This window comes from Podarcis melisellensis (genome assembly GCF_964234715.1).
Source record: "Podarcis melisellensis genome assembly, chromosome: 6".
Classification (NCBI taxonomy): domain Eukaryota; kingdom Metazoa; phylum Chordata; class Lepidosauria; order Squamata; family Lacertidae; genus Podarcis; species Podarcis melisellensis.
The window spans coordinates 59,899,673-59,925,462 of NC_138538.1; the positions used below are offsets into that span (position 1 = coordinate 59,899,673).

Here is a 25,790-nt window from a genome sequence, read left to right on the forward strand (position 1 = left end):
GGGGTACACATACCCCTAAATATTTTGTATTTTGTGAATCTAGGTTTGGCCTCATTGAGGGGCAGTATTTCCATATGAGTAGGAAAATGAGAGTACCCCTAAACATTTTTAATAGGAAAAAAAGCACTGGGTATTCACAGTCATTGGTCCTGATGGAGAAGGAAAATAAAGTTGTCTAAATGATATAGCCACCACCACAATAGTGCAGCGAGGTACTGATTGGGTATCGTGCGTTGCTAGTTTTCTGAGATCTAGTACTCTGTCTTGAAGTTCCTCAAATTAGTGGCATTTTAGGAAACTCAAGCAAGCCTCCCAAAACATCGTACTTCTTTAAATATGTCTGTTTCATTGGTCCTTTACAAAAGTATACTGCTTATAATCTACCGTTATTTTCCTTAAATGAAAAACTGGGGTCTTTGAATAAAAATGTGGCTTTTGAATCTTTTATTGCTTGACTTATAAAATAAACTAGATTTGTAGGTTTTTCTCCTTCAGCAACTATACTGCCATCCAAACCTTTTGGGGGACAGACCAGTTTCTCTGTGCAGCAATATGCCGTTTCTAGCTGATTGATCTTTCCCATTATGTAGCTTCTCTTCTCTTCCTATACAAGAGCTCCCTCTGCTTGAGAATGGTAGCGTAGTTATAGCAAATGCATTCTTCATTTTATCCCCTGAATATTTGTATGCTTCGATTCTGCTCTTAATTAGATTTATTATTATTATTTTATTTTTGGAGAGGGTAGATGAGCTGACTCACCTCAGAACTAATAGAATTTGGCTTCCACATCCCTTTACTGTCTCTTTATCCTGAAATAATAACTATAAAGGGGGCATTTTTTGTTGAAATTAGGTTCTTGGAAAACTATGCTGAAGTCAAGGTGCTGTTGCTTATTATACCACTCCCTGTTTATTCCTGTCACATTGGTGAATGTCTGTGTCTACTTTTGGGTGTCTTGATTTGGTTCCCCAAAATATCATCTGTTTGCCATGTGTCCTTTCTAGTGGAGATGACAATGTACAGAATTGTAGAATATCTGAGTAGCCTTGCCTCCCATGTTTTTCTTCCAGTTCTTTTTTTTAGTCATATCCACATTGCCTTGTTGAATTGCATGTGCTCTGACACTAGTCTTTGCGCTCTTTCTCCCCTCCCTTCGTGACATTCTTATTATCATCTGTCAAACCTTGTCATTTTGCTGCTTTTCCTTCTAGAATTTTTCAACTCTGTGGCCCAAATAGTAATGGAAGCCTTCTGCAGATGGACATATATATATGTTGCTTGTCTGGAAGCATTCCTTCTATCTATATTTTAAAATGACAGTTTCTTTTGCTTATTTTTCAGGACCCCTTAGATCCAACCAAGGCAGCATTTGTGGTCAGTTCACTGGTGCCAAACGGAGTGGCTGAGCGTGGTGGCGAACTCTTCCCTGGTGACCGTCTGGTCTTTGTCAATGACATGTGTTTGCACAATACTACTCTGGCAGAAGCTGTAGAGGTGTTGAAATCTGTGCCACCAGGAAAAGTTCACCTTGGGATCTGTAAACCTTTGATGGTAAGGGCTGGTCATCTTATGTTATGTAACCTCCAAATTCAGCAAAACTAGTTTGAGTGGAGTTTCCTATGCAACCCAGCTGGGGCTTGCAAGAAACAGACCAGGCCTGACCTGCTAAATTCTTTGAGCATGGCATATCTTATGAAGTGGTGTGCTGAAGGGCAAAGAAACATTTTTCTTTGAGACTCTTGGAGTGAGAGTTTGAGTCTTGTTTTATACTAAAGGCTTGTTTGGATTTCTGTCTCCCATTTATTTTAGAAATCAGCCTGTTAGCTGCAATGCAGTTTGAAAATTCAGTAAAATATGCAACTTAGATCCATTGATTTCAGTGGATCTAATCTGGGTTTGACTTAGTTCAATACCTTGCAGTGTAAGTGATTTTAAAGCACAGCAGCAGCCAGCCAAGATAAAATTGCAGACAGTAGTGAAATCAAAGTCGTGTACAAACAGAAATGTCTTAACCAGTCTCCTTAATTAAAGGAGGATGCCACTGTTGAGAACTTTATGTTTAGGATAGCCACATGATTTTGGATTAATAGGATTCAAAATTCTGACTTTCTCCAGGCAAGATTTTTTAAAAAATGGCCTTTCCTGTCATCATGCAGTCTTGCCCACTTTTACTGAGCTATTTCTTCTGAATCTTTTACGTAGCACAAGTACTTCTGGTGTAGGATGTCTCATGCAATCTTTTTCTCCTGTGACACAGGGCAATTTGGGTTAATCTGTTCAAGAATAGAGAGAGTGCATTGCTGCGCAGATTACTGGCATAATGTTCACTCTCTGATGATCAAATAAACCATGATATGAATGAGCACCCTGCACCTACATGCAGCCACTTTGCTCCTCCATTTGCACTGTTACAATATGAGTGCAACGCAGCTGCAAACTGGCAGCTTGGTGAAAACATCACATGATGTGACTAGCTGTGGGAAAGAATCTTCCCAGAAGTTCACAGGCTTCATTTGCTCAGTGTGTAATATGAGACCTTCCTGTTGCGTATGTGAAGGAAGTCTTTGCCACTTGCTTGCTGAACACTGAACTGTTCGGACATGTTTTTTGTAGAGTTGCACAGTCAGAAAATAAACAAGATGTAGAAAGACTTTCTGACTATCTTCTTTTCTCCTGCTGGTATGCAAGGAGGGAAGGGGGTGTGCATTTTCCACGCTGGGAAATGTCGCCTATCTCAATCTCCTGGACTGCGGAGATAGCAGCCAGGGCAGATCACCGGTAAGCAAACCCGGGAGCCTGGGAGAGGAGCCAGTCTCTCCGGAGGGAGCTTGTTTTCCAACATGCACCAGCACAAAATGGAGCTAGGAAATCATAGTTCACCATAGCTTCCCATTACATTCAAGCTGAGAAACTGTGAGTAATGGCTTCCACACCAACCAGGATATGGAGCCAGCTTTAAGCCATGGCTTGTTCCAATCACACTTTCCCAGCTGGGATATAATGGAAAGATATGTGATACAATGGAAGGATAAAGTGCACATTGGTACAAAAAGTATTAACTTGACCTACATATATATATATATATATAGTTCTGGACTGTGAACTGGAGGTAAATGACCAGGGAAGCTTAGTGAAAAGGTTGGCCCAGTGTGCTGTAGCCGTGAAAAAGGCAAAATCAGTGTTAGGGATCCTTAGGAAATAAAACTGTCAATATAGTACTCTGCTATTATACAAATCTATTGTCTGACTGTACTTGGCACTGTGTACAGTTCTGATTGCTGCACCTCCAAAAGGATATTGCAGAGCTTGAAAAGGTTCAGAACACAGAGCTTAGACCAGTTCCCTATGAGGACAGGTTACATTATTTGGGGCTTTTAGTTTAGAAGAAAGGGTGATAAGCACCTAGGAACTTAAGAAGTTGCCTTATATCGAGTCAGCTCATTGGTCCCTCTAGTTCAGTGCTGACTCTCAGCAGCCCAACAGAATTCATCCCAACTCTGCCTGGGGATTGAATCTAGGACATTCTGCGTCCAAAGCAGATGCTCTACCACTAAGCTGCAGCCCTTCCTGAATACCTTGGCTGCCATTTTCTACAGTTTCCCCCCAAGTCTAGTACTGGGCAGTGTTACAAATACCAGAAAATAGATAGTGTAAGGCTGTCAAATTAATATGGCTTTGAATACCAGTTGTACATCACAATATAAATAAATAAGGTGACTCCCTCTGCTCTCGTGTCCTGCTTGTGGACTTTCCATAGGCATCTAGTTGGCCACTGTGAGAAGAGGATGCTGGACCAGATGGGCCTTTGGGGGTTCTTATCATTTAAATGTGGCCAATGTCAGTACAGTTATACCTCGGGTTGAATGTGCTTCGGGATGAGCGCATTCGAGTTGCGCTCCGCGGCAACCCGGAAGTAACAGAGCGTGTTACTTCCGGGTTTCGCCGCTTGTGCATGTGCAGAAGCTCAAAATGACGTCATGCGCAGAAGCGGTGAAAAGCGACGCGTGCGTGTGCAGATGTGCTGTCGCTGGTTACGTTTGTTTCTAGATGCGAACGGGGCTCCGGAACAGATCCCGTTCGCATCTAGAGGTACCACTGTATATGCATATTGTTTATTGGTTACTTACTGGCTTTATGGTTCTAAGTACATCTTCTATGTTCTTCATCCATATGGCTGCTTATAAAGGCTCTGATATGATTGGTTCTGGATTTGATGCTTTTTAACATGCTGCACCTTATTATATAAGCTAGATATAGGAAACTAGTAATATGTACGTGTGTATAAGAATACAGAAAAATATAGTGGAATGTGAGGAAAACAGCAAAAACAAACAAACCAATAAGCCAGACATATGGGCAAGATAAAAATGGTACCCAAACCCTTATGTTGCACTAATTTTATTTCTTCTACTTTGGTTTATTGCTTTCAGTAAGTTACTACATAAATAAAGTTAGGAAAAACAGCAGGGCAGTTTCTAAGCTCATCATTATCTATGATTTTCACTGGCCTAAGCAAAACATATTTACATAGCTTTAACTTTTTAATCAAGTGTTTTAAAAGTTTGTAATGGAGTCAAGTAATCCTGGAATAACTGATGGTGTAGACTGCTCAAGCTAAATACTGATGGACCTTGTCAGTCCCCTGGATAGAAGACCACCAAGAGCCCAAGTATAAAAAGGACATTTAACATTTTACAATAAAATTTGTACTCTACTTTTCTTATGACTTGTGTCTCTGGAGTTTACTTTCTGCATTCCTTCTGGCTTACTTTTCAGCTGTGCCCCTCTGCGAGCTAGTTTCTTGCCATTCTCTTTCTCAAAACATTTGGCCATATATATTTTCCTGATTAGTGTCTTATTTTTTTAAAGGGAGGAAATAATCAGCATGGGACCTCTTCTACTGTGGATCCCAAGGGTATTGCCAAAAGTTTTGTATTTCAAGAACCAATCAATGATGTGAACTCATCAATATGCCTTGAAGTTCCAAAGGTATTTATTGTCTGTTTCTTTTGTTAAATTTAAAGTAGTGGTGCATAGAGTTTTTTTTTTATTATTTTTAAAATGGTGGGGAACAGGAAGTGTTTCCTGCTTCCATCAGGAACTGAACCTTTTCTCTAGATCAACTGTGTTGTTGTTGTTGTTGTTGCTTAGTCGTTTAGTCGTGTCCAACTCTTCGTGACCCCATGGACCAGAGCACGCCAGGCACTTCTGTCTTCCACTGCCTCCCGCAGTTTGGTCAAACTCATGCTGGTAGCGTCGAGAAGAATAGTAGAACACAAATGAGCACCTTTTTTGGCTACATATAGGTTAACAATTTGCAGTGAGCCTCTCAGGCAAAATAGGTTTCCTTCTTGCTCCAGTGCCCCATAGCCTTATGTGTTGCAGCATCTTCTGACTTACTTGCTATTAATACTATGGCCCTGGTCCTGCATCATAACCAAATATTTGCGCTCATTACTTTCTCCTCTGTTCACGTGCTTCTGTTTCCCTTCCTCATTTTTATATCAGCTGTACTTTGCTGTGACATCCAGAGTGGAATACTTCCATTCCAGCCATAGTTTTCAGCCTCTGAACAGAAATAGAAACGTTTAATTTAATCTGGCATTAAATGCAAGGAACCTAGTGGGACCTACTTCCAAGTAAACATGCATGGAGTTGTGCTGCAGTCCCATCAAATTCCACATGTCCCTGGAATTCACCAAAGCTTGCTTTTATTACAAATTCAGCCAATAGAAGACCTTCTGTGCTTCAGTTAATACAAAATAATGCTTTATGTATGTGTTTTATTGTGCAGTTTCATTTTCCTAATATTGTGAAATTGTTTTATAGATTCCCCCCCCCCAAGAAAGGCAATAGTTGTAAAATCTAAAATGTTCCCAGGATGCAACTATGATAAACAGTAATTCTCCTCCCTCCTTCTTTTAAAAGGGCTACTGCAAATCTCTACTTTCATTTTATTATTATTATTTAATGCAGGACTTCAGAGCTGAATCTTTCTCTAGAGAGGAACTTGTGGATGAACCGATCCTGCATTTGGGGAGGCAGTTTCAGCTTGCAGAGAATGAGATGGATGCTGATAAGGAGTCTTGGGAAATGCATGAGTTTTTGAAGCCTACAGAGGCTCATCTTGGTGAAGAACGGGAGATGCTGGTGGATGATGAATATGATGTGGATCAGGATTATTTTGGCTATATGCCACCAGGTGTAAAAGAGCCGGCTCCATCTAGTGAGATCCACACTGAAACTGGAAGGCATTGGGCAAAGGAACTAGAACCTCCCACCATGGAAGAACTAAGTTCTGACATGGGCCTTGGTGCTGCTAAAGAGGTACTTCTTCTTTTTTTGCATATACAGTAGCAAGAGAAGTAGGAACAAGTTTTAATGTGAAGTATGAGGATGGGATGCCACCTGTTCATTACGGATATTGCTGGGGAGTTTTGCATTTGAGGGCAAACTCCGAGATCTAAATCGGGAATGGGGAGCTCAAGTCCCTTCCAGGTGCTCCTGATTTAATCTCCCATCATAGCCGCCCATATTAGCTGGGGCAGATGGGAAATGGAGTCCATCTGCATCTGGAGGGGCACAGGTTTAACTAGCACAGATTGAAGCGGTTGATTATTTAGACAATTAGGAATTTTCGCAATAAAGAGGCTTACATGATATTCTGCAAGCGTAATGCTACAAAGTGTAAACAATGTCAGCTGCAATAACTGTGGTTTTGGGCAGCAGGGTTCAATTAATGGTCACATCTTATGTTCATAAGAACATGTTATTGAATTAATTTTAAAAGTTAAGTTTCCAGTAAACTCAGCGTCTCTCTGCAACATAGTGCAATGTCAGCAAATTTCCAAATTTGAATTGCCTGTTTTTTTCTCTCCCTTTTTTCACTGAAGGCTAAAGAAAATGGAATTAACAGCTCAGGGTTCCCTGGAGCATCAGAGTACAGCCAACCAAATACTATCTTGGATGGCCATGGAATGAGTAAGTTATCAAATAAATAAATAAATATCAGCTGGATTTATCTTTCTGCCTTTGTTGCATTCAATTAATGCAAGACATGTCAGCCTAAACATAAGATGACTTTGGTCAGTTATTCTAAGTTCACTGTACCTTTTTGCTCTCAACGTCCGCATCAATGAACAATAACTGATCTCTTAATTGTGCCAGGTACCAAGATGCAAAATGACACGAAAGCTCCTCTATGTGTTGATGATGATCTCGAGAGAAATAACCTGAAGACTGAAAATTGTGACCATTCCAGTACTCTGGATTCTGCCTCTCTTCGTCTAGGGCTGCCAAGGTATGGAAGAGACTCTCAACTTAAAAAATGTTTGCTTATTGTCATGGAAGGTTTAGAAGACACATCACTCACAAAGCTGTGCAAAAAAAACTTTGTTGTCTGTCTTAAAGAATACAAGAGCAGAATAGTAATGGGAAACTCCTGACTCCATCCAGATACAAGCAAGTCCCGTGTCACCAAGTAATTACACTGTAGGCCTATTCAGACTTTGTTCCTGAGCACATGATCCATGGACAGGGATGGGCATGCTATCCATATCTCCATCGCATAATGCCCCACACACTTAGTCTGTGGCTATCCCTGTGTCGAGTGGCAAAGGTCTGCAGGAAGATTTACTGTTATTCACTTGAACATGAGTAGAACCCTCCACACAATTGTGTAAGGTGTGTGTATATTCGAATATACTTTGAATATTCACGCGTTCAGGCAAATACTTGAACATCTCTTGTATTCAGTGACACTATGCACACCCTTATTTTGCCTGAACTGAAATAATGAGGCAGAACTATTTTCTTCAGTGGTTTTAGCTTTATTAAAGAGGACCTGGATATCTCACCCTGTTGTGCAAAGCCAGAGTGTGCTCACTTCCAAGAGCATGGAAAAATGTAACTATTAACTGATAAAAGATGTATCTGTTTTGTCCGCTGAATATCTGTTGTAAGCGAAGATAAGGTGGTAAAGGTGTGTGAAGCACAAAGAATGAATGTTAGGAAGCAGAAAAGTGTGGGAAGCTAAAATTTATTTTTATTTTACTTATTTAGTGAATTGCCTGAGAGAGAAGAAGGAGAAGGAGAAGAAACTCCAGTTTTCAGTCACTGGGGAACACCGCAAACGTATGTTGATAAATGTTTCAACATTTCTCCTGCCTTAGAAATTATTTGAGGCCTTTTGGCGTGGAGTACATGCTTGCCTTAACTTTTCATCTTTTGCCAGTGACTGTTTGCTTGACCGTTTATTTAATCCATTCATGAATAGCACTGAGGTAGTTGTGATTCCAGCTTTGCTAAATACTACAGATACAATTAATGCTTAGCAGATGTCCTGCTGAAAAAGCTTTATTATATCAATCCTGTTGTTTTTAGAAACTTGCCAGTTTTCCACTGTAGTTAAATTATCAACGAATGTTGGTTCACCTGTGTATTCCTACATGCAGGTTTTGCTATCTAGGCATACCACTTGCATTCAAAGCTCCTGGTAGTTACAAACCTCTAAATGAGGGCAAGTTCACACATTAGGGTTTTTTTGTTTGTGTGTCCCTAAGGTGTATGCCCTTAAAACACATGTATTGTGTGTCCAGATATGTAGAATGCTGAGATGTGTTTTGATTTGGCTCTTAGCTTATCATTGATTTTAATTATTTTTGAAGTTTTTAAATAGTTGTTTTTACTGATAATCTCATTGTTTTATACTTTTTATAAAATGCTGTGAGGTTTTTCTTATAGTTAAGCAGTATAGTTAGTTTATTAAATAAGTAAATATTGTAAAAGATAAAAAAAGTAAAGGACGTTTAAGTCCAGTCAGAGGCAACTATGGGGTTGCGGCACTGATCTCACTTTCAGGCCAAGGGAGCCGGCGTTTGTCCACAGACATATATCTGGGTCATGTGGCCAGCATGACTAAACCACTACTGGCGCATGGAGGACCGTGATGGAAGCCAGAGCCCACGGAAACGCCATTTACCTTCCCGCCATAGCAGTACCTACTTATCTACTTGTACTGGCCTGCTACCAAATTGCTAGGTTGGCAGAAGCTGAGACAGCAACAGGAGCTCACCCCATCATGGGGATTCAAACCAGCAACCTTCTGATTGGCAAGCCCAAGAGGCTCAGTGGTTTAGATCACAACACCACCCACGTCCCTATAAATATTGTAGAGGTCCATTCATCATGGACATGCAATTAGCTATAACTCTCTATTGAGCTTACACTCTCAGTGGTGAACTGTATTTTGTGAAGTGGCTCTATAGCAATGCTTGCCCAGGGCTGGATCTAGACACATCAAAGAAGCATTTCAGTTAAATACGTTGTCAACTTTGTATGAGAAATCAGATTGGAAAAAACGGGCCTCCATCGTGCCATCTGGTGTCACAGTGTTATTATAATGCTTATACAATGCATACGGGATGCAGGTGGTGCTGTGGTCTAAACCACAGAGCCTAGGGCTTGCCCTGTTCCTTGCTTGGTTGGTCCCTGTTCCTGCCAACCTAGCAGTTCGAAAGCATGTCAAAGTGCAAGTAGATAAATAGGTACCACTCCGGCGGGAAGATAAACGGTGTTTCTGTGCGCTGCTCTCTTTCACCACTAGTGGCTTAGTCATGCTGGCCACATGACCCGGAAGCTGTACGCCAACTCCCTCGGCCAATAAAGCGAGATGAGCTCCGCAACCCCAGAGTCGTCCGTGACTGGATCTAATGGTCAGGGGTCCCTTTACCTTTATACAATGCATATTAAGTGCTTTTTCTTTTCCAGTGTAGCTGAATCCCAGCACTATTTAAAGTAGCTTTACATCCAGCTGTTGCAAGAAGAGAAGAGATGTGTGTGCATGCATGCTGGGCTTTTTGTGTCATGAACTTATTGGGATACTTGTGAGTCTATCTACTAAGTCCCCAAAATTTGAGGGAATCTATAAAACCCCAAGGGCCTGACAGGAAGTGCTGTTGAAAGAGGACTGGAGATAAAAACAATGACAAAATGCACATGGTTCTGAAAGATGTGCACCTCTGCATCAGAACTGTTTTATTTAACTGAATGGCAAAAACAGATTATTATTTTTATGCCTAGTTTGCCTTTCAATCTGTGTGGATTTGCTAGTGTTTGCTAGTGTGCCTGCCAACTTACCTGAGTTCATTTCACCTGGATGCTGAATGACGAGTTCTAGGAAAGGAAGTAGGGAACAGACTTTAAAGATACCCAGTGGCATAGTTAAAATGATAAACTAGTTGATGATGGCAACTGGACAGCAGTTTTTCTTTCTGGGCTTCCCAGCATATGGCCTGCATGCTGAATGCAGCTGGCAAAGAGCTGAAGTGCAGGGTTGTGTGTGCGTGTATGAGCTCCCTAGTGGTTTAGCTGGTGTTCTCAAGCACATCAGTTACAACTTCCATTGGAAACACAAGACCTGCAGTCTGCGCTTGGATTCAAGTCTTTCTATTGCAGTATGAACCAGTAGAATAACTTTAATCTAACTGACTTTTGTCAGTTCATCAGATTCTGTTCTGGCAATATATACACACACACACACACACACACACACACACACACACTTTAAATGTAACCCTACTAGGTGTTTGTTAAGTGTGTGTGTGTGGTGATGAGGGTTCTCCAAAGTATGGATATAATAAAAGTGTAAGGTCTAGATTTGTTAGGCATTGTTGACTATTGTAAGACAAGCAAATCTGGCACACAAAGAATGGGTTTCATTTGGACTGCAATAAAGGGGACTGCTTTTTTATATATATCCAGAAGGTTACAGAGCAGTTTCTAAACTAATATATGGGATAAAAGCCAATTAGTGCTGGGGAGTAAGATGCTAAATAAGAACATAAATATAGTGGGTATATCAGTAACCTGGTAGAATGCGAGAATCAGTGAGACAGATTTATCCCTGAATGCAAACTCTATGGAAAGGAGAGAGAAGGGCATATTGGGTATGTTGTTACTATGTATAGTTAAGAGTGGAAATAATGCAGTATACAGAAGACTTAAGAGGGAGTAGGTTGCTGTACTAGGTGAATATTTTGATCTGATCAAGCAGGGTTCTTCTTTTGTCACTTTCTCATGATGAAATGCAGGAACATTTCCTTTAAATTAGTTTCCAGCAAGCAAATTCAGTTGTTGCTGTCATCTGGCTTTTCTATTGCTCGTAGGACAGGGGTTGTACCATCATCTCTTATAACATCAGACTGAGGCCTTCTGGAATCACTGAGTGGGTTGAGTTCCCTGCTTTTGCGTGTTTCATCAGAAGGAGATACTGAGACTGCTTTTCAGCAATTTCCACCAGGCTATAACATAACATACAAATCACTTCTCGTTTTAAAGGGCTTATGTTACACCTTACAAAGAACAATATGTTTAGATTAGCATCAGGACTGCAGAGTGAAACAAAAATCACGTAACTGAAACCTCTCATGTTCAAAGGATTGTCTTACTCTCTACAGTGTTGAAATTTTTCGAGAACCCCATGTGCCACTTGGCATCAGTATTGTTGGCGGACATACAGTTATAAAACGCTTAAAGAATGGAGAAGAGCTTAAAGGTATATTTATCAAGCAAGTCTTGGAAGACAGCCCAGCAGGCCGAACAAAAGCTCTCAAAACTGGGGATAAAATACTTGAGGTAAGTTCAGACAAACATCTGTATCTTTAAAAAGTTGTGTCTGTACACACCTGTCTTAGCTGTATGTGTTCAAGCATTAAATGCATATTTTGAACAGAAAATCAAATCAGCCTTAACTGTAAGTAGACATATAAACATTCATTTGTGAGTTCAAGATGTATGAATTCAAGATGTGTGAGCTGAGTGTTCTGTATTTTCACACATGGTTAATATTTGAAGGGTGGGTTTGCCCAGGTTCCACATGGAGATGTGTGTGCTCCTTAAGCCTATGGGAGAGAATGCAGAAGTCCCACTGGAGGTGTTAATACTATGCAAAAATACAGGAAGTGCAATTTAATACAGGATTCCTGTGTTCATGCTTTCTGTATATGTGCATATCACTAGTGACTGAAACTACTCAGACCCGCCAAGTCCAATTTCTGACATGAAGGCAGATTCTCAAATATGCATTACTTCCTTCCTCAAAATGAATCCATGTGAAACATGCCACTTTGTCAATGAGAAGAAATCAACCATAAGGAAAGAATGTCTTAGCAACGCAACCACAGTTGAGGAAGAGAGCCATGTGTTGCCAGGTCCCTGTCCAGCTACTGTTTCTATGCATTTTCTTATGCCTGCATGTCTAGACAATTATTTGTAAATGTGAATGCATCACTTGTCATGGACTGAATACCGTGCTGATTTGATTAAGGACAATTTTGAATCACTCATTTAGTTAAATATATTTGCTATAGTAAACCTCTTGGTGACCTTTTTTCGGGCGCTTAATTTTTACTGGCTGAGAGCTTCTGTTGCATCTTGTACTGTGAACAGTGCAGAAGAGCATCTAAATAGGCTTCTTGCTCTGCAGGTGTCCGGAACAGACCTGCAGAATGCAACTCATGAAGAAGCTGTGGAAGCCATAAAAAATGCAGGCAACCCCATAGTGTTTGTTGTTCAGAGTTTGTCTACTCTTCCAAGGGTAAGTTTCGTTCCCTGCTGTTGAAGGTGCATGTGTTTTTAAAACAAAAACTTGCATCCTTTTTTTTTAGTTTCCTTCTCATGTTGTCCTAGAACCGAAGGGTTCAAGGTTGATGGCAACCTTCAAATACAAATTCAGCCAAACAAAAACAGCATCAGAATGTAAAATCACCCCATACCTACTTCCAGCAGTTAGGAGGTAGCCCAAGACTTGAGTGAGTCTCTAGCACAGAGATGTGGAACCTCTGAGTTTCCTCAAACTAGGATACAACTTCCATCATTCCTAATGGACATGGCGACTGTGGGCTGCTGGGAGCTGGAGCCGAACATCTGAAGGATGACAGATTCCCTATCCTGGCTCTAGTGGAACACAGTTTTCTTTGTGTGTTTGGTACACAGTTTGCATAGTCAAGAGTGCTCACATTTGCTCTTCAAGAAATCCAGCTTCCAAATTAACCAACTGTGTTCTGAACTATCACTCATTTTTCTGTACCTCCAGAATAATGATTTTGCTCCCAGGTCACCCTTCCATAAATGGGAGGGTTCCTTCCATCAGCAGGAGGACTTTTAACCTCTTTGCAGGAGAGCTTTGATTTTCTTGTAACAAAACTAGGCTCTGTTCTGGTACTGAAAACAAACTACTGGACTGAATGTATGCTCCGGTGAACCCTTTCCTTAGTTCTATATTGCCTCCATCCCTTGCCTTTGTTTTGCATTTGGCTCTGCTTGGTGGATTTCAGGGTTTGCGGGAACAAAGTATATCCCTTGAGCCTAAAGTCTTTCCAATATGTACTAAACAGAAAATTTGTTTTCCTAGTACCAATCTTGTATAGCCGACAATGTATTTTTTTTAATGTATTCTGCAGATAGTTTCCATTGTGAACCCCAAGAAAAATAAGGACCACAAAATTCAAGACCCAGAGGGAGACTGTGGAAAGGTATTGCAGATGCTATCTCTCACTTACAAAATAAACTTCACGTAGCAATACATAATACAGAAGGTAGTTTTTTTCCATTTTAAGACACAGGGAAGAATTCCTTTAAACACAAGGATAATATCTAGAGATTTTGTGTGCCTGTGTGTAGATTTGCTTGTATATTTGGAAAGGCAAATAAAAATATGTATTATATACTTGCAATTGAACCTTACTGCTATTTATAATGTCATGCATAAAAATGAGATAACATTAAAAGCAATAACTCAGTAGTGGCTTAATTAAAAAAGAAATGTGGATTAATGTTCAAATTTGAGTGAGTCACAAAAAAACAGTTTTGCTGAAGAAGGGGAGGTGTCTATATTCAAGCCATTTGCAACTCAATCCTATGCATGCAAGTCCCACTGCGATCAGTAGGTGTTACTCCCAGGTAAGTGTAGGGCTCCAGTCTTAAAGAAATTTTTGCCTTTTCAGTTAAATGTTCAGAGTGAACTAAGAAAATGCATAGGCTGATTTGTAGGTTTGGGGCCTTTATGCTCATAATTTAACCAATGTAAATAAGTCTATACATTTGACTCCAACTAGTTTTTAACTCTAGAGGGTTTGGGTGTGTGTTTCTCATTGGGGGGAAAACAGGGATGGCTGGATCAGGTCCCAACATTTTATGCACTCCAGCTGCCATCACAGGGAACTATACCAGTCCTCAGAGTATGTTTTGGGATTCATAACCTGCTCCATCTGCCTTGGAGTGGACAAGACAAGCTAATATCTAACCAAACAGAATAAAAACGGATTCAGATTAAAATAGTGTTGAAATTTCCCTGCCCCTTGCTCTTGCTTGGTAAGCAAACCCCAAAAGGCATGTTTTAAAATTATTTTGAAAGTTGAGGATCCAGGGGGGTGGGGCAGCCTGTGGAGGGCATCAGTAATGCCTTCCCCCCAATAATCCACAAATCTGATGTGTAGATTATCCCCATGTGCAAACCCTAAGCATATATTGGAAATCGTAATGGAGGCTGGGGAATGCCTTGAAGTTAGAGGGATGAATTGGCAGGGTGATAGATAAAACCAAAGGTTAGGACTGGGCCATGGTAAAGGTACCTCATGAAAACCTTTTTCTGGCAGTTGTGTAGATGCTACTATCTGGGAGATTATATATATATATATATATATATATGCTTTCGTAGATTTTCACGGGTACAGGAATGCAGGTTTTGGTGTCCTCGGGTGTCTTCCCGTGTAAAAGTTGGGGTGTCTAGGCGACGTTTCGACGAGGTGAAGATGACGAGTGAGACCTCGTCGAAACGTCGCCTAGACACCCCAACTTTTACACGGGAAGACACCCGAGGACACCAAAACCTGCATATATATATATATATATATATATATATATATATAATAAGATTTTTGTGTGCTTTTAAATTTACTACTACTTTTTATTTTGTGTTTGTCAGTGGATTTTAGTTCGTTGTGTTATCGGGTCTCATGGGGTGTGTGTTTTTTTAAAAAAAATGCTGATTAGATTGGGTATTCATGTCATTGAATGTAACTGAATAAATTCAAAAGAATAGAAATAAATCTCATTTTCCTAACTGAGTTAAGGATGTTGCTTTGATTAGAAAAATAAATAGTTGCACAGTAGCTAGTACAAAAGAAGATTTTCCTATCCTACCCAAGGAACTTGTTTTTTCATATTAATTAAGAAGGAAATTTTAGTGTGCATGTGGAAGGAAGGGGTCTTTCTGCATCTTCCAACTCTATTTCTGGGTTAGTGCTGAAAAGGTGCAAGACTGGAGTCAGAAGGTTCTCTCTCCTCTAACAGTGGAAATAATGGTCAGGTAAAGACCTTCCCTTGTGTTTTACCTTGCTGTCTCTCCTAGAACATGGCAGGAGCAGAGGTGAAGTGCCTCACGAAAATGAGACAAATTGGTTATGCAGAAATAGCAAGTCTGATTTGCATAATTAATATATCTCATTTGCATAATATGGAGATTATGCTGCTGTGATTTGGACCTTGAATAAAGCAACCCCCAATAAGTAGTTAGAGTATTCGTGGCTGATTTTCATTCTCTGTAGCAGCTCATCTGAAAAAAAGAAGAAAAGAAAAACCCCATCCATTTGCAGTGTATCACCCTTTTAACCTTCTAGATTCCCGATCGCTGCATTTTTACAGTTCAAGAGCCGAGTTCACTAATCCTCCTGAAAGCTGTGAAAGATATCTCTTTCTTTGCTACTATAACTCTGTAAAATGAAATGCATGTACACCTTTTCATGTAGGCGATCAAGATATAAAATAAAACATAACAATTTAAGACATACTCTGCTTGCCTACCAATAATGGATTTTTTCCCTTTGGAGATTTCTGTATCAGAGCTGCATCAGAAAATCAGAATATTGAACTATTGTGTGTTGAGCCTATGGGCCATGTTTGGTTTCAGCCCAGATTATTGTTGCTAATTACTTGAGTCACTAGTGATTTTCATCCTCTTTGTATTTTTAGAATATGAAAATCATTTTTTGGTAATAACATATTTGCTGTATTTGACAGCTCATTCACAAATGCAAAGGTTTAAGTGCATGGGAGCTGGTAGAATCCATACACTCAAAGCTTGCTTAGTGGTTATGCTCTGCTTTGTTTTTGGCAGGGGAGGAAGTTAGTGGAAGATGGAGAAGCCAGCCCCAGGAGATGGTCTAGTGGTGGCAACTGGTCTCTGTCTCTCTTTCTCTCCCTCTCTTTTAAACTGTGCGTGCAGTTCTAGTGTATATAATGTTTGTAGCCGGGATGTGTTTATATAAATAACTGTAATATCCAGTTTAGGATAACATTCAATACATCTGGCCAAGTAGACTCTGGGCCATGAAAACTTATACCATAATCAATTTGTTAGTCTTTAAGGTGCCACAAATTATTTTTTCTGCTTAGTGCAACAGACTAATGCAGTTATCTATTTGGAAAGTCCCTAAAATGGTAACTCAGGATTCTTTGATTTTAGCTTAACAAGCTAACAAACTTAACAAACTAGTAGATAAAGTATTCCTGTGTTTACAGTGAGCTAGTAAAGATGAAAAGGCAATCAAACTATTGCTGGGATTGTTCCAATAGAATTGGCGTACATAATGAATGAACATTAATTTATGAATGAACATTTTGAAATCACTAGTAGCCAGAATCCTATTTACACCACCCACTCCAGCAGAGAGAGTTAAATGTCTCACATTCCTAGGCACCAGCAGTAGTATTTTTCCAGTCTAGGCTGCAATGAAATCAGCCATGCTTGTTCAAGGTGATGATTTCATCCTTTGCCTCTGGGCTTTGGCTCATTGTAAATACAGAAAGTGATCCAAGACATTTCATTCGACAAGCTATTAACAGCCAGAGATAAGTACAGATTAATTCGTATGTTTACCTCGTATTGTAGATAGCAGAAAGCTACGTGAGCCTAGGCTATGGAGGTAGATTTAATGCCACAGGTGAAAAGACATATATCCTGGTTCTTCATCTTCTGAAGACAGAACCATTTAAAAAGTAGATTATACACAGAGAGAGAGGGAGGGAGAGAACTAGATATCCAATTGCTAACAAAGTAGTTCCATTAGTGCAAGGACTTCTGGCTGTGCAATGGAACGCCTCTCTTTTCTCTCCCTGCCTCCCCCATCTGTTCTGTCCCCACCCCCCAGCTTCCAGAACAGATTTGGGGGAGGGTACAGTAGTTGTGTGGGGAGAGAGAGTGGAATTTGCATTGCCTAAATGGAAATACTTACAACCACAGAACTATTTAGTTGGATACTGCACTATACATTCTTTTTTTCTCACGGCAGTTCTAGTTTGTAGTTTCACTTAGAAATGGAATCCAAAATGCTTAAATTCAAGTGTGAGGGATAGCAAGAGGCATGTTTTGGCGTGATCAACAGTACCTGTAGTCTTCTGTGGCTTATTAAGTGTTTTCTTGTAACTGTTGACTGTTAACCATTGTTATAGTGATGTTCTATATCTTCTTCACTGATTTATTTTTTTAAAATAGTACCTTATATGTAAAGAAAAAATATATAAGTTGGGTTTTTTTACAGTTTCTTTCCTTTCTTTCTTTTACTCATTTTCCAAGTGGGCCTCAATCTGTGAAGCATTCTTCCAAACTGGTGAACTTTATTGGGAATGTAGTTGATGCAAGTCATTGTTTCATCTAGTTCAGTATTTTCTACACTGAGTGGCAGTTTCAGTCTAGGGTTTCAGACAGGAGTGGTGGTGGTGTTAATTGTTTCTATGCAGAGCATGGGCTCTGCTACTGATTTACAACCATTCCCTGTAGGTAAGAGAATAGTATAATTGGCACTTACCCATGTATATTAATAGGCTAGTACATTGAAGCTCCCCAGCCTTCACATAAGATTTCAAATGTGACTACAGGTAAATAGATAGCGTCAATGGTGATGCTAGACATCAATTCAGGGGCCCTGATTTCTATTGAGGAGGCTCTGAACTAGGCCCTGTGCCACCTCTCATGCCCCATTTCAAATGTGGCATCACCTGCAGCGCCTCTGAGTCTCTGTGCCCAGTGTGACTGAACTGGTTGTGCCCCCCTAAATCCACCCGTGCTCCAGGAGTCTTTGATTTCAGACACACAACATTCATCACTTGATGTTACCATCCCTGATACCTCTGTAGGGAAATTTCAGGGTATGAGAGGCTACACTGAGAAGATATTTTCTGCCTGATCACTAAAGGAAGTCCATGTATCATTAATCAGTTTCTATCTACATTGTGTACATCAAATCCATGTCCTTATAGCAATGCCAACTTCCCCTTTCAACATTTGGGTATTCCCAAGCTGCCAGTTAAGAAAGCAATTTTATTGTGAAGATGCTTCTCAAGCATTTTTTTTTCCAAATAAAGTTTTAAATTATCTTCCATGAGCCTTGCGGGTAGAAGTTGTACTGTTAAATTATGCAGTATTCCTGGCTCTTCATAACAGGAGCAAAATGTGGTTGTTCTGCTAATGGTTTCTTTTTTTTATTATTGTAAGCAGTAAGCATTCCTCTCCATCGCTTAAGTTCGAATAGGGCACACAGGCACATAGGATTTGATTAAAGGCTAATGACATACATGAGTTTTGGAGATGGCATATGATTAGAGATCTCACTGACAAAATCCCACTGTGCTGAGTCTTGTGCGCTAAAATAGAAGTCAAGTACTGTATATGTATAATAATACATGTTACAATAGGCTCCTAGTCACAGTCCTGAAGGATCAGCTTTGCACTAAAGCTTATATAAAGTCAGGAGAATCTGTTAGTTAGGTTTTTATCTGGATTTTCCATTGGTACACCCAACTCAACTAACAAATTATAACTGCACAAAATAAGTATTTATTAGAATAGCAGCCCATTGACCCAACCATCACTCTGTGCTGGAGCTCCTTTGGTTTTCAAATGGAGTTTACCCTGTAGAGCCAAACAGGAGTTACAGCTTGGTTAGGAGAAATTTCAAGGTAGAAAAAAATGGAACCTGCATTGTAACTCATTATAACTTGAGACTCCCAAATGAATTTTAGTTTTAAGTACATGAGATACCATTTATCCTTAAAATTCTGTTGGGTTTGGGTAGCAGATATCCTTGCACTCTACCCAAGCAGCCTTATTTTCTTCTAACGCCTGAACTTTTTTATATTGATCATGTGATTGAATGGTTTTCATTTTAGAGAGAGTTCAGCTTTGCTTGTAATTTTGTTGCTATGAAGCTTTTTTTAACAACAAGGTAACAATACTTTGGTTTGGACGCGGGTGGCGCTGTGGGTTAAACCACAGAGCCTAGGACTTGCCGATCAGAAGGTCGGTGGTTTGAATCCCCGTGACAGGGTGAGCTCCCGTTGCTCGGTCCCTGCTCCTGCCAACCTAGCAGTTCGAAAGCATGTCAAAGTGCAAGTAGATAAATAGGTACCGCTCTGGTGGGAAGGTAAACGGTGCTGCTCTGGTTCGCCAGAAGCGGCTTAGTCATGCTGGCCACATGACCCAGAAGCTGTACGCCAGCTCCCTCGGCCAATAAAGCGAGATGAGCGCCGCAGCCCCAGAGTTGGTCACGACTGGACCTAATGGTCAGGGGTCCCTTTACCTTTTAACATTACTTTGTTTTTTGTTTAGTACCTGCTTTTATTTTTAGCTGAATGAAATTTGTTTTATATATATATACACACACAAGAAAAAAACACAAGCTGATTTAGAATCATATGTATATTAGTATAAATGCCGATGGTTCATACAAGATTGTGACATCCTTCAAGATGTTGCTTTTATTACAGGCGTTGGCAGGGGGTGGGGGTGGGGATCTTTAAAAAAAATGGCATGTGGACCTTTGGTAATCATTCTCTCCTGTAGAAAAAGGATTTTCCGGCCATTTGCGTTGCTCTCATGACATCTGGTACTTACCATTTGTTTACTAAAGTGCACCAAGCTATTAGCATTGTGATTGCATGAGATGCAATTGAGCATAATTCAGTAAAACTGTGCAGCTAAAGAATGATTCAGTTACTTGGAGCCAAGGAAACAGATGCTTGGATGCCTTTGCTGCAGTACTCCTGAGCTCCTTTCTTTGGGACTGATATGCACCACTATATGCATCATTATCGAAAGTGCCTTTATTTATGTGAGGTAATGGAATTTTATTGAAAGTTTTGTAATGTATAGCGTATCTGAAAAGGAGATGAGCTCCAAGTAAAATATTGTAAGCTATAATGCCTGTAGAGCATTATCAAAACAGCACATCAAAAACAGATTTGTTTTTAAAAGGATTAAGGTTCTTGTCAAAAAAGGGGGGATGTTTTTAATTGATGTTGTCAGCTAAGTAAGGTAAACCTTGCTGCTATCATGGTTTTGGTATGTATATTGATAATGAAGTCCTTTAGCGGGGTGCGGTAGTGGTGTTCGTTCAGAACCCGCTATGAAATCCATGTTCTGCATTTTCTGCTCTTTGGTTCGGATTTAGAAACATAGTGTGTGGGGTGTGTGTTGTTTTTAAAGCAGTCAAAAATTTCACTGAACCTGAAGCTTCTGAAACATTTAAATCCAAGATATGCTTCCATAAGTGATTTCTTGAACTGAAGAAGGAAGCAACTCTGAAGGTTTTCTCCATAATGTGCTGAGCTTCCCTTCTCTTTCAGAAGAAAAGTGAAACTCCACCGCCCATGAAATTGCCACCTCCTTACAAAGAAAAGTCCCGCTCTGAAGAGACAGAGGAGGAGGAGGAGGAAGAAGATGACACTTACACAGATGGTGAGTTGTCTTACTTAGTTTTACTAGAGCGACTGAATTTCTGAATAGGATTGCTCTGTATAGAATGGTGCCTTCTAAAACAGCATTGTTGTGTTGTAAGCACATTGTAGAACTGCAGTTAAATGTTGCCAAAGGGAGTGGCCATAGCTTTGTGGTGGAGCATCTACTTTGCATGCAGAAAGTCTCAGGTTCAATCCCTGGTAAGGTTGGGAGAGGCTCCTTTCTAAAACCTCGGAGAGCTGCTGCCAGTCTGTGTAGACAATGCTGAGCTAGATGGACCAGTGGTCTGACTCTGTATAAGGCAGCTTCCTGTGTTCCTATGATACTCTTAATTTGAATGTGGAAAAATATGTATTTTTCACTAAGCTCATGAAAATGGGTCCTCTGAGGTAGATGGTATCCATAGATTAATATCAAACGAGGCTTTAGTTTCTCTTATTTATGTAGCCAGTGCTGAGGATTGTTTCACTGAATGTCAGATCTTGCAGATTTTAGCTTGCTCTGGTACCAAAGAAAAAACAGGGAGTGCTTCCTACTTTTTGTTTATTTGTTTTGTGTGGGAAAGCAAGCAAGCAACAGTGGACATAGTGTGAGTCTCTTACTATAACGAATGTCTGTTTATATTTCATCGTTTTGCATTTGGGGGGTGGGAAGAGAATTGTAGGATTGGAAGGTGTGGTGGTGAATGGGGTGTTTAAGCAAACTCTGCATTGGCCATTTCCCTGCATTCACTCAAAAGCTCCAGCAGCTGCTGTGTGGGGCAGGTTGATCTGAGCCACCTTCAGTTTCAGAGTTGTCAGCATCCATCTACCTCAGGAGACAATGGAGGAGCGCACCTTTGGGGTTAAAGTCAAGCCGTTGCAGAGTTACAGTGCCTGCTGTGGAGTATTTGCAGAAAATGTGTGTGGCTCTGCTCCCAACAAGTCCCTTGCCTGGCTTAAGTTCAAAATATATTGAATTCAGGAAAAAAATGCTCCTGCTGTTGTTTTTTGCTTGCTTTTTTGTGAGTTTGTCAGTAAATTTCTAAAATGAAAAGTTTGGGCTCAAACCTTGCCTATTGGGACATCATATTGACGGATTCCGCATCCTGCCCCAAATCTGGAAAATATAGGTTCTGACTATTTTGCACGGGGATTCTGTTCCTAGCTCCCATGCATGTCAGCGGAGTACGTATAATCCTGCCATGTTCTATATCACATTCTGCCCTCTTCTGGGTCCAAAATGACCCACACGTCCGTGGTTGTGCATCAATTGGATGCACAGAAAATGTTTGCCACCTGTAATAATAATCAAAGATCAGATTGCTAAAAGTATAAAGAAACTTGTAACAAATTTATTGCATATATTACCAACAAGCCCACGTGAGGAGGCAGTTGAACTGTTGACTGTCAAGGATGTCAAAAGTATGCTAAAGGAGGAGTTTGACATTGACTGACTTGTTTGCTTCGGTCTCCACAGCAGAAGATGCATGGTAGATCCCTTTCTAACTTTCTGAGGAAGCAAACGATAATCACCAACTCCAATGACTTCAAAAGAGGATTAGACAAATTCCTGGCAGACAAGGCTATCAATGGTCACTAGCCATGAAGGCTTTGTTCTGCCTCCATTGTATGCCTTTGAATACCTGTCACTGAGTATCACAAGTGGAGAGTGCTGTTGCACACAGGTCCTGTTCGCAGATTTCTCAGAGGCATCTGGCTGGCCACTGTGAGAACAGGATACTGATCCAGATGTGCTTTTCTTATCAGACTGTGGTTCCCATCATCTCTGACCTTTGGTCATGCTGCTAGTTTTGATTGGAGTTGGAGGAAGTCCACATGGTCCTTCTTTTAGAGCAGGCATGGCCAAACCTGGCCCTCCAAATGTTTTTGGGACTACGACTCCCATCATCCCTAGCTAACAGGACCAGTGGTCAGGGATGATGGGAATTGTAGTCCCAAAACATCTGGAGGGCCAAGTTTGGCTATGCCTGCTTTAGAGGGTCAAGGAGTACCATGTTACTTATAAGGCTTATTTTCTGGTCAAACTAGTTTACATTTTGCTAGTGGTGCACAGGTTGAATCCCTATGCTAGGTTCCAAACCCACAGCAGATCTTGACACAGTTTTGGATGAATTCCCATCTGCATGTTCTTTAAACCACCCAATGATAAGCCCATTCTTAGATATGTTTTGTTTTGTGGAAGAAATCTATAAAACCATGTTCTTCTGTACATGACACAATACAATAGTATGTATACTTTGCTATATGTTTATATGGATTTGACCGATTTGACCATGTATTAGTTCACAGACACTTGACTTGCATTAACTGTGTGGTAATGTTATTGAAGAGTGTATCTCCAATTCTTCCTTTCTTTGGACAAGTAGGACTCAAAAGGGGAAGGGGGAAATAATTTGATCGATGGAAAAAATAGCAGTATATATAGCAATCCTAAAGTGAACAGGAGTCTGTAGTCAAACACTACCTCTCCAATAGATGTCACTGCAGTCACCAGCAAACATTGCTGAACCTGATGTGGACAAGGCAAAATAACTTTAGTAACCTCTCTGAAAAATACAGACTTTCGATATTTAATTTTTGTTCAGTTATTGGATTTTCTTAACCTACTACAAAATGTTTCATTCTCTCAATAGTGACACAAAAGCAGGGTTGTAAGCAAGGAGCTTGGGTTTTAATTTTGATGCTGTGCATTTATCTTCATGTGATGGATTTTTGTAAGCAATTTTTTGTTGGCATTGTTCCTATTCTTTCTTTCAATGACCTTTCTCATCATACTTTCCATAAAAGGCGGTGGAATACAAGAATATATTCCTGTCCAATCATGTAAGATTTCATCAAGCATGCACTGCCACGTTCTCTGTAGTGTGACATGACTAAAGTACCAGTGCACAGATCTTTACAGCTGCTGAGGCAGTGTTGGAACCCTTAAAATGTCGTCCCCTAAAACTATTTGGAGAGTTGTAACCAATAACAACATTTTGGCTCTTTTCCTGTTAATACACTGAGCAGGTGGTATGTCAATGAATGTACATATGCCCATGTCTTTTGGAATGGGAGGGGCAGGGAATCCTAGAAAACGTTCTTCAGATTCTCCCCCTGCATTTAGAGCAAATAATATATAGGAAATCTCAGTGCTGAATGACTGTTATGCTGGTTTGTGATTAAATTTAACTGCTATGAAAAAGCAATATTTTTTAAAATTATTTAAATGTCTCACTTTTCCTGCATTTTACTGACAAGGAAATAAATGCCTTATAATCCGCAGGGCAATGATAAGAATTTGGACTGAATCAATGTCAAGAGAGCAGATAGTTTTGTTTCTGGGTTGCAGACATGATCCTCTGCTGCATCTCCCATTTAATGCGAAAGCCGAAAGGTAATACTTATGAAACTCTGCTAGGCTGACAGGCGTTCATTGATGATTGGAACCAGAAACATGCATTTCTAAATGCATGTGACTGGATGTCATAAACCATTTTGCTGTAATTAAGAGCAGGTCATTTAGAATCACATCAGCTGTGTAGCTAGCTGAGGAGGAAAGGGGCAGCATTGTGTATAAATTGACTTGTGTTTCGGGACAGGGATGCCATTCGAATATTAGTGATTTCCAGCAGTGCAACAACACAGCAGCAGCAGCAGCAGCAGCAGCACTAGCAGCAGTAGAGCGTCAGTGGGTCAGATGTGGGAAGCCAGGGATTTTCTTTCCCCTGCTGCATAGTTGTGCCGGCAGTTTTGCTGACAGGCGTAACTATTTGGCTTGTGGGCAAGCCTGAAATTAAGTATAATTGATCACATCTCACAATAGAAAGAGGACTGACAGCTTGCCCTGAAGGCGAGGGAAATCTCTCTGTCAGGCCCAAGGTCGTCAGAAGAAAGACGAGCTCCGAGTCTGTCTATGTGTGTGATGAAGATTTGAGCTGCTCTCAGCATCTGAATGTTTGTCAGGAATGCAGATACCTTGAAGTGCATAGCGATGCAGCAATGGTACAAGGGGGTTTCCCAGGTACGTAGCAAAGTATCTATCTATATTGTACTTATTTTCAGCAGCTCGTTTTCAGTATTTAATGAGTGGGAATTAGTAAATGAGAATAACAGCATTTTATTTTTTCTGAGTTACTTGCATGTAGCAAGGATTGGTGGCTAGATGAATTCTGGTGTTGTTGTTGTTTAAAAAAATGCATTTGGCTAAGTTTTAAGTTTGAAACCATTGATGAAATCCATTTGAATCAACCTGTAAAACTGAGAGCATCATAAATCTTTCACAGTTGCTTATAATGATCAAACTTACTTATTTGTAACCAAACTGCATTTTTAAAATGTGAGTGCAGATGGTGGTCCTTATGTATTTTGCCTTTGTTTAGAATACAATTTTAAAAGCTGCTGTTGAAATAACCAGCATTCAGCATTTTCATTGTGTAAGGGCAACAGCATGCAAGTAAACAAACAAACAAACAAACAAACAGGCTATTTCCAAAAAGTGTAGCTATACTATAACATTATTTCTTACTTGTTGGGAGTGTGATATACTCTCCCTAGCCACATATATATAGTGAGTAGGTTTCAAACATTTTGTATGAACTCCCACGAGAAAGTGTGTGTGTGTGTGTGTGTGTGTGTGTGTGTGTGTGTAAAATACACACATACACAAAAGTCTCGGGTCTGAATATGTTACTCTATAAAAGACATGACAGTAATAGTTTGGTATTTTTGGCACCTCTCTTTTTGCTTCAACCATTCCTTTGCCAAACACTGCATATGTGGAATTTGAAGCTCTTTATTCTGTATACAAAGAGGTAGCTTTGGGTAGCTACAAAGGAGGAATCTCTTAGGGAAGCAGCACTCTATCACTGAGGAACACTTAGCATCACTGCAGTGACTTGCAATTAGAGAGATGACATAACAGGTGGTGAGGAGAGGGGGGTTGTGTGGGCATTTGCCTGATCAGGGATAAATTATAATATCCCACTAATGCATTCCAGAGGCTGCTTTGAAACGTA

General features: G+C 40.2%; 1 protein-coding gene across 8 annotated transcripts in view; it reads left to right on the forward strand.

Annotated features, from left to right (window-relative positions):
* The window catches only part of PATJ (PATJ crumbs cell polarity complex component), a 148,950-nt gene that overhangs the window by 43,292 nt on the left and 79,868 nt on the right, over positions 1-25,790 (forward strand). For 6 of the 8 annotated variants that reach the window (XM_081915689.1, XM_081915695.1, XM_081915693.1 and 3 more), the window contains 10 exons: positions 1,342-1,551; positions 4,870-4,989; positions 5,977-6,326; positions 6,890-6,981; positions 7,168-7,300; positions 8,062-8,133; positions 11,457-11,634; positions 12,485-12,595; positions 13,461-13,532; positions 20,680-20,791. In XM_081915689.1, the coding sequence (XP_081771815.1) occupies positions 1,342-1,551; positions 4,870-4,989; positions 5,977-6,326; positions 6,890-6,981; positions 7,168-7,300; positions 8,062-8,133; positions 11,457-11,634; positions 12,485-12,595; positions 13,461-13,532; positions 20,680-20,791 (1,450 nt within the window). Of the gene's footprint in view, positions 1-1,341; positions 1,552-4,869; positions 4,990-5,976; positions 6,328-6,889; positions 6,982-7,167; positions 7,301-8,061; positions 8,134-11,456; positions 11,635-12,484; positions 12,596-13,460; positions 13,533-20,679; positions 20,792-25,790 lie in introns of all 8 variants that reach the window. The other 2 variants (XM_081915692.1, XM_081915691.1) reach the window with 2 other exon arrangements.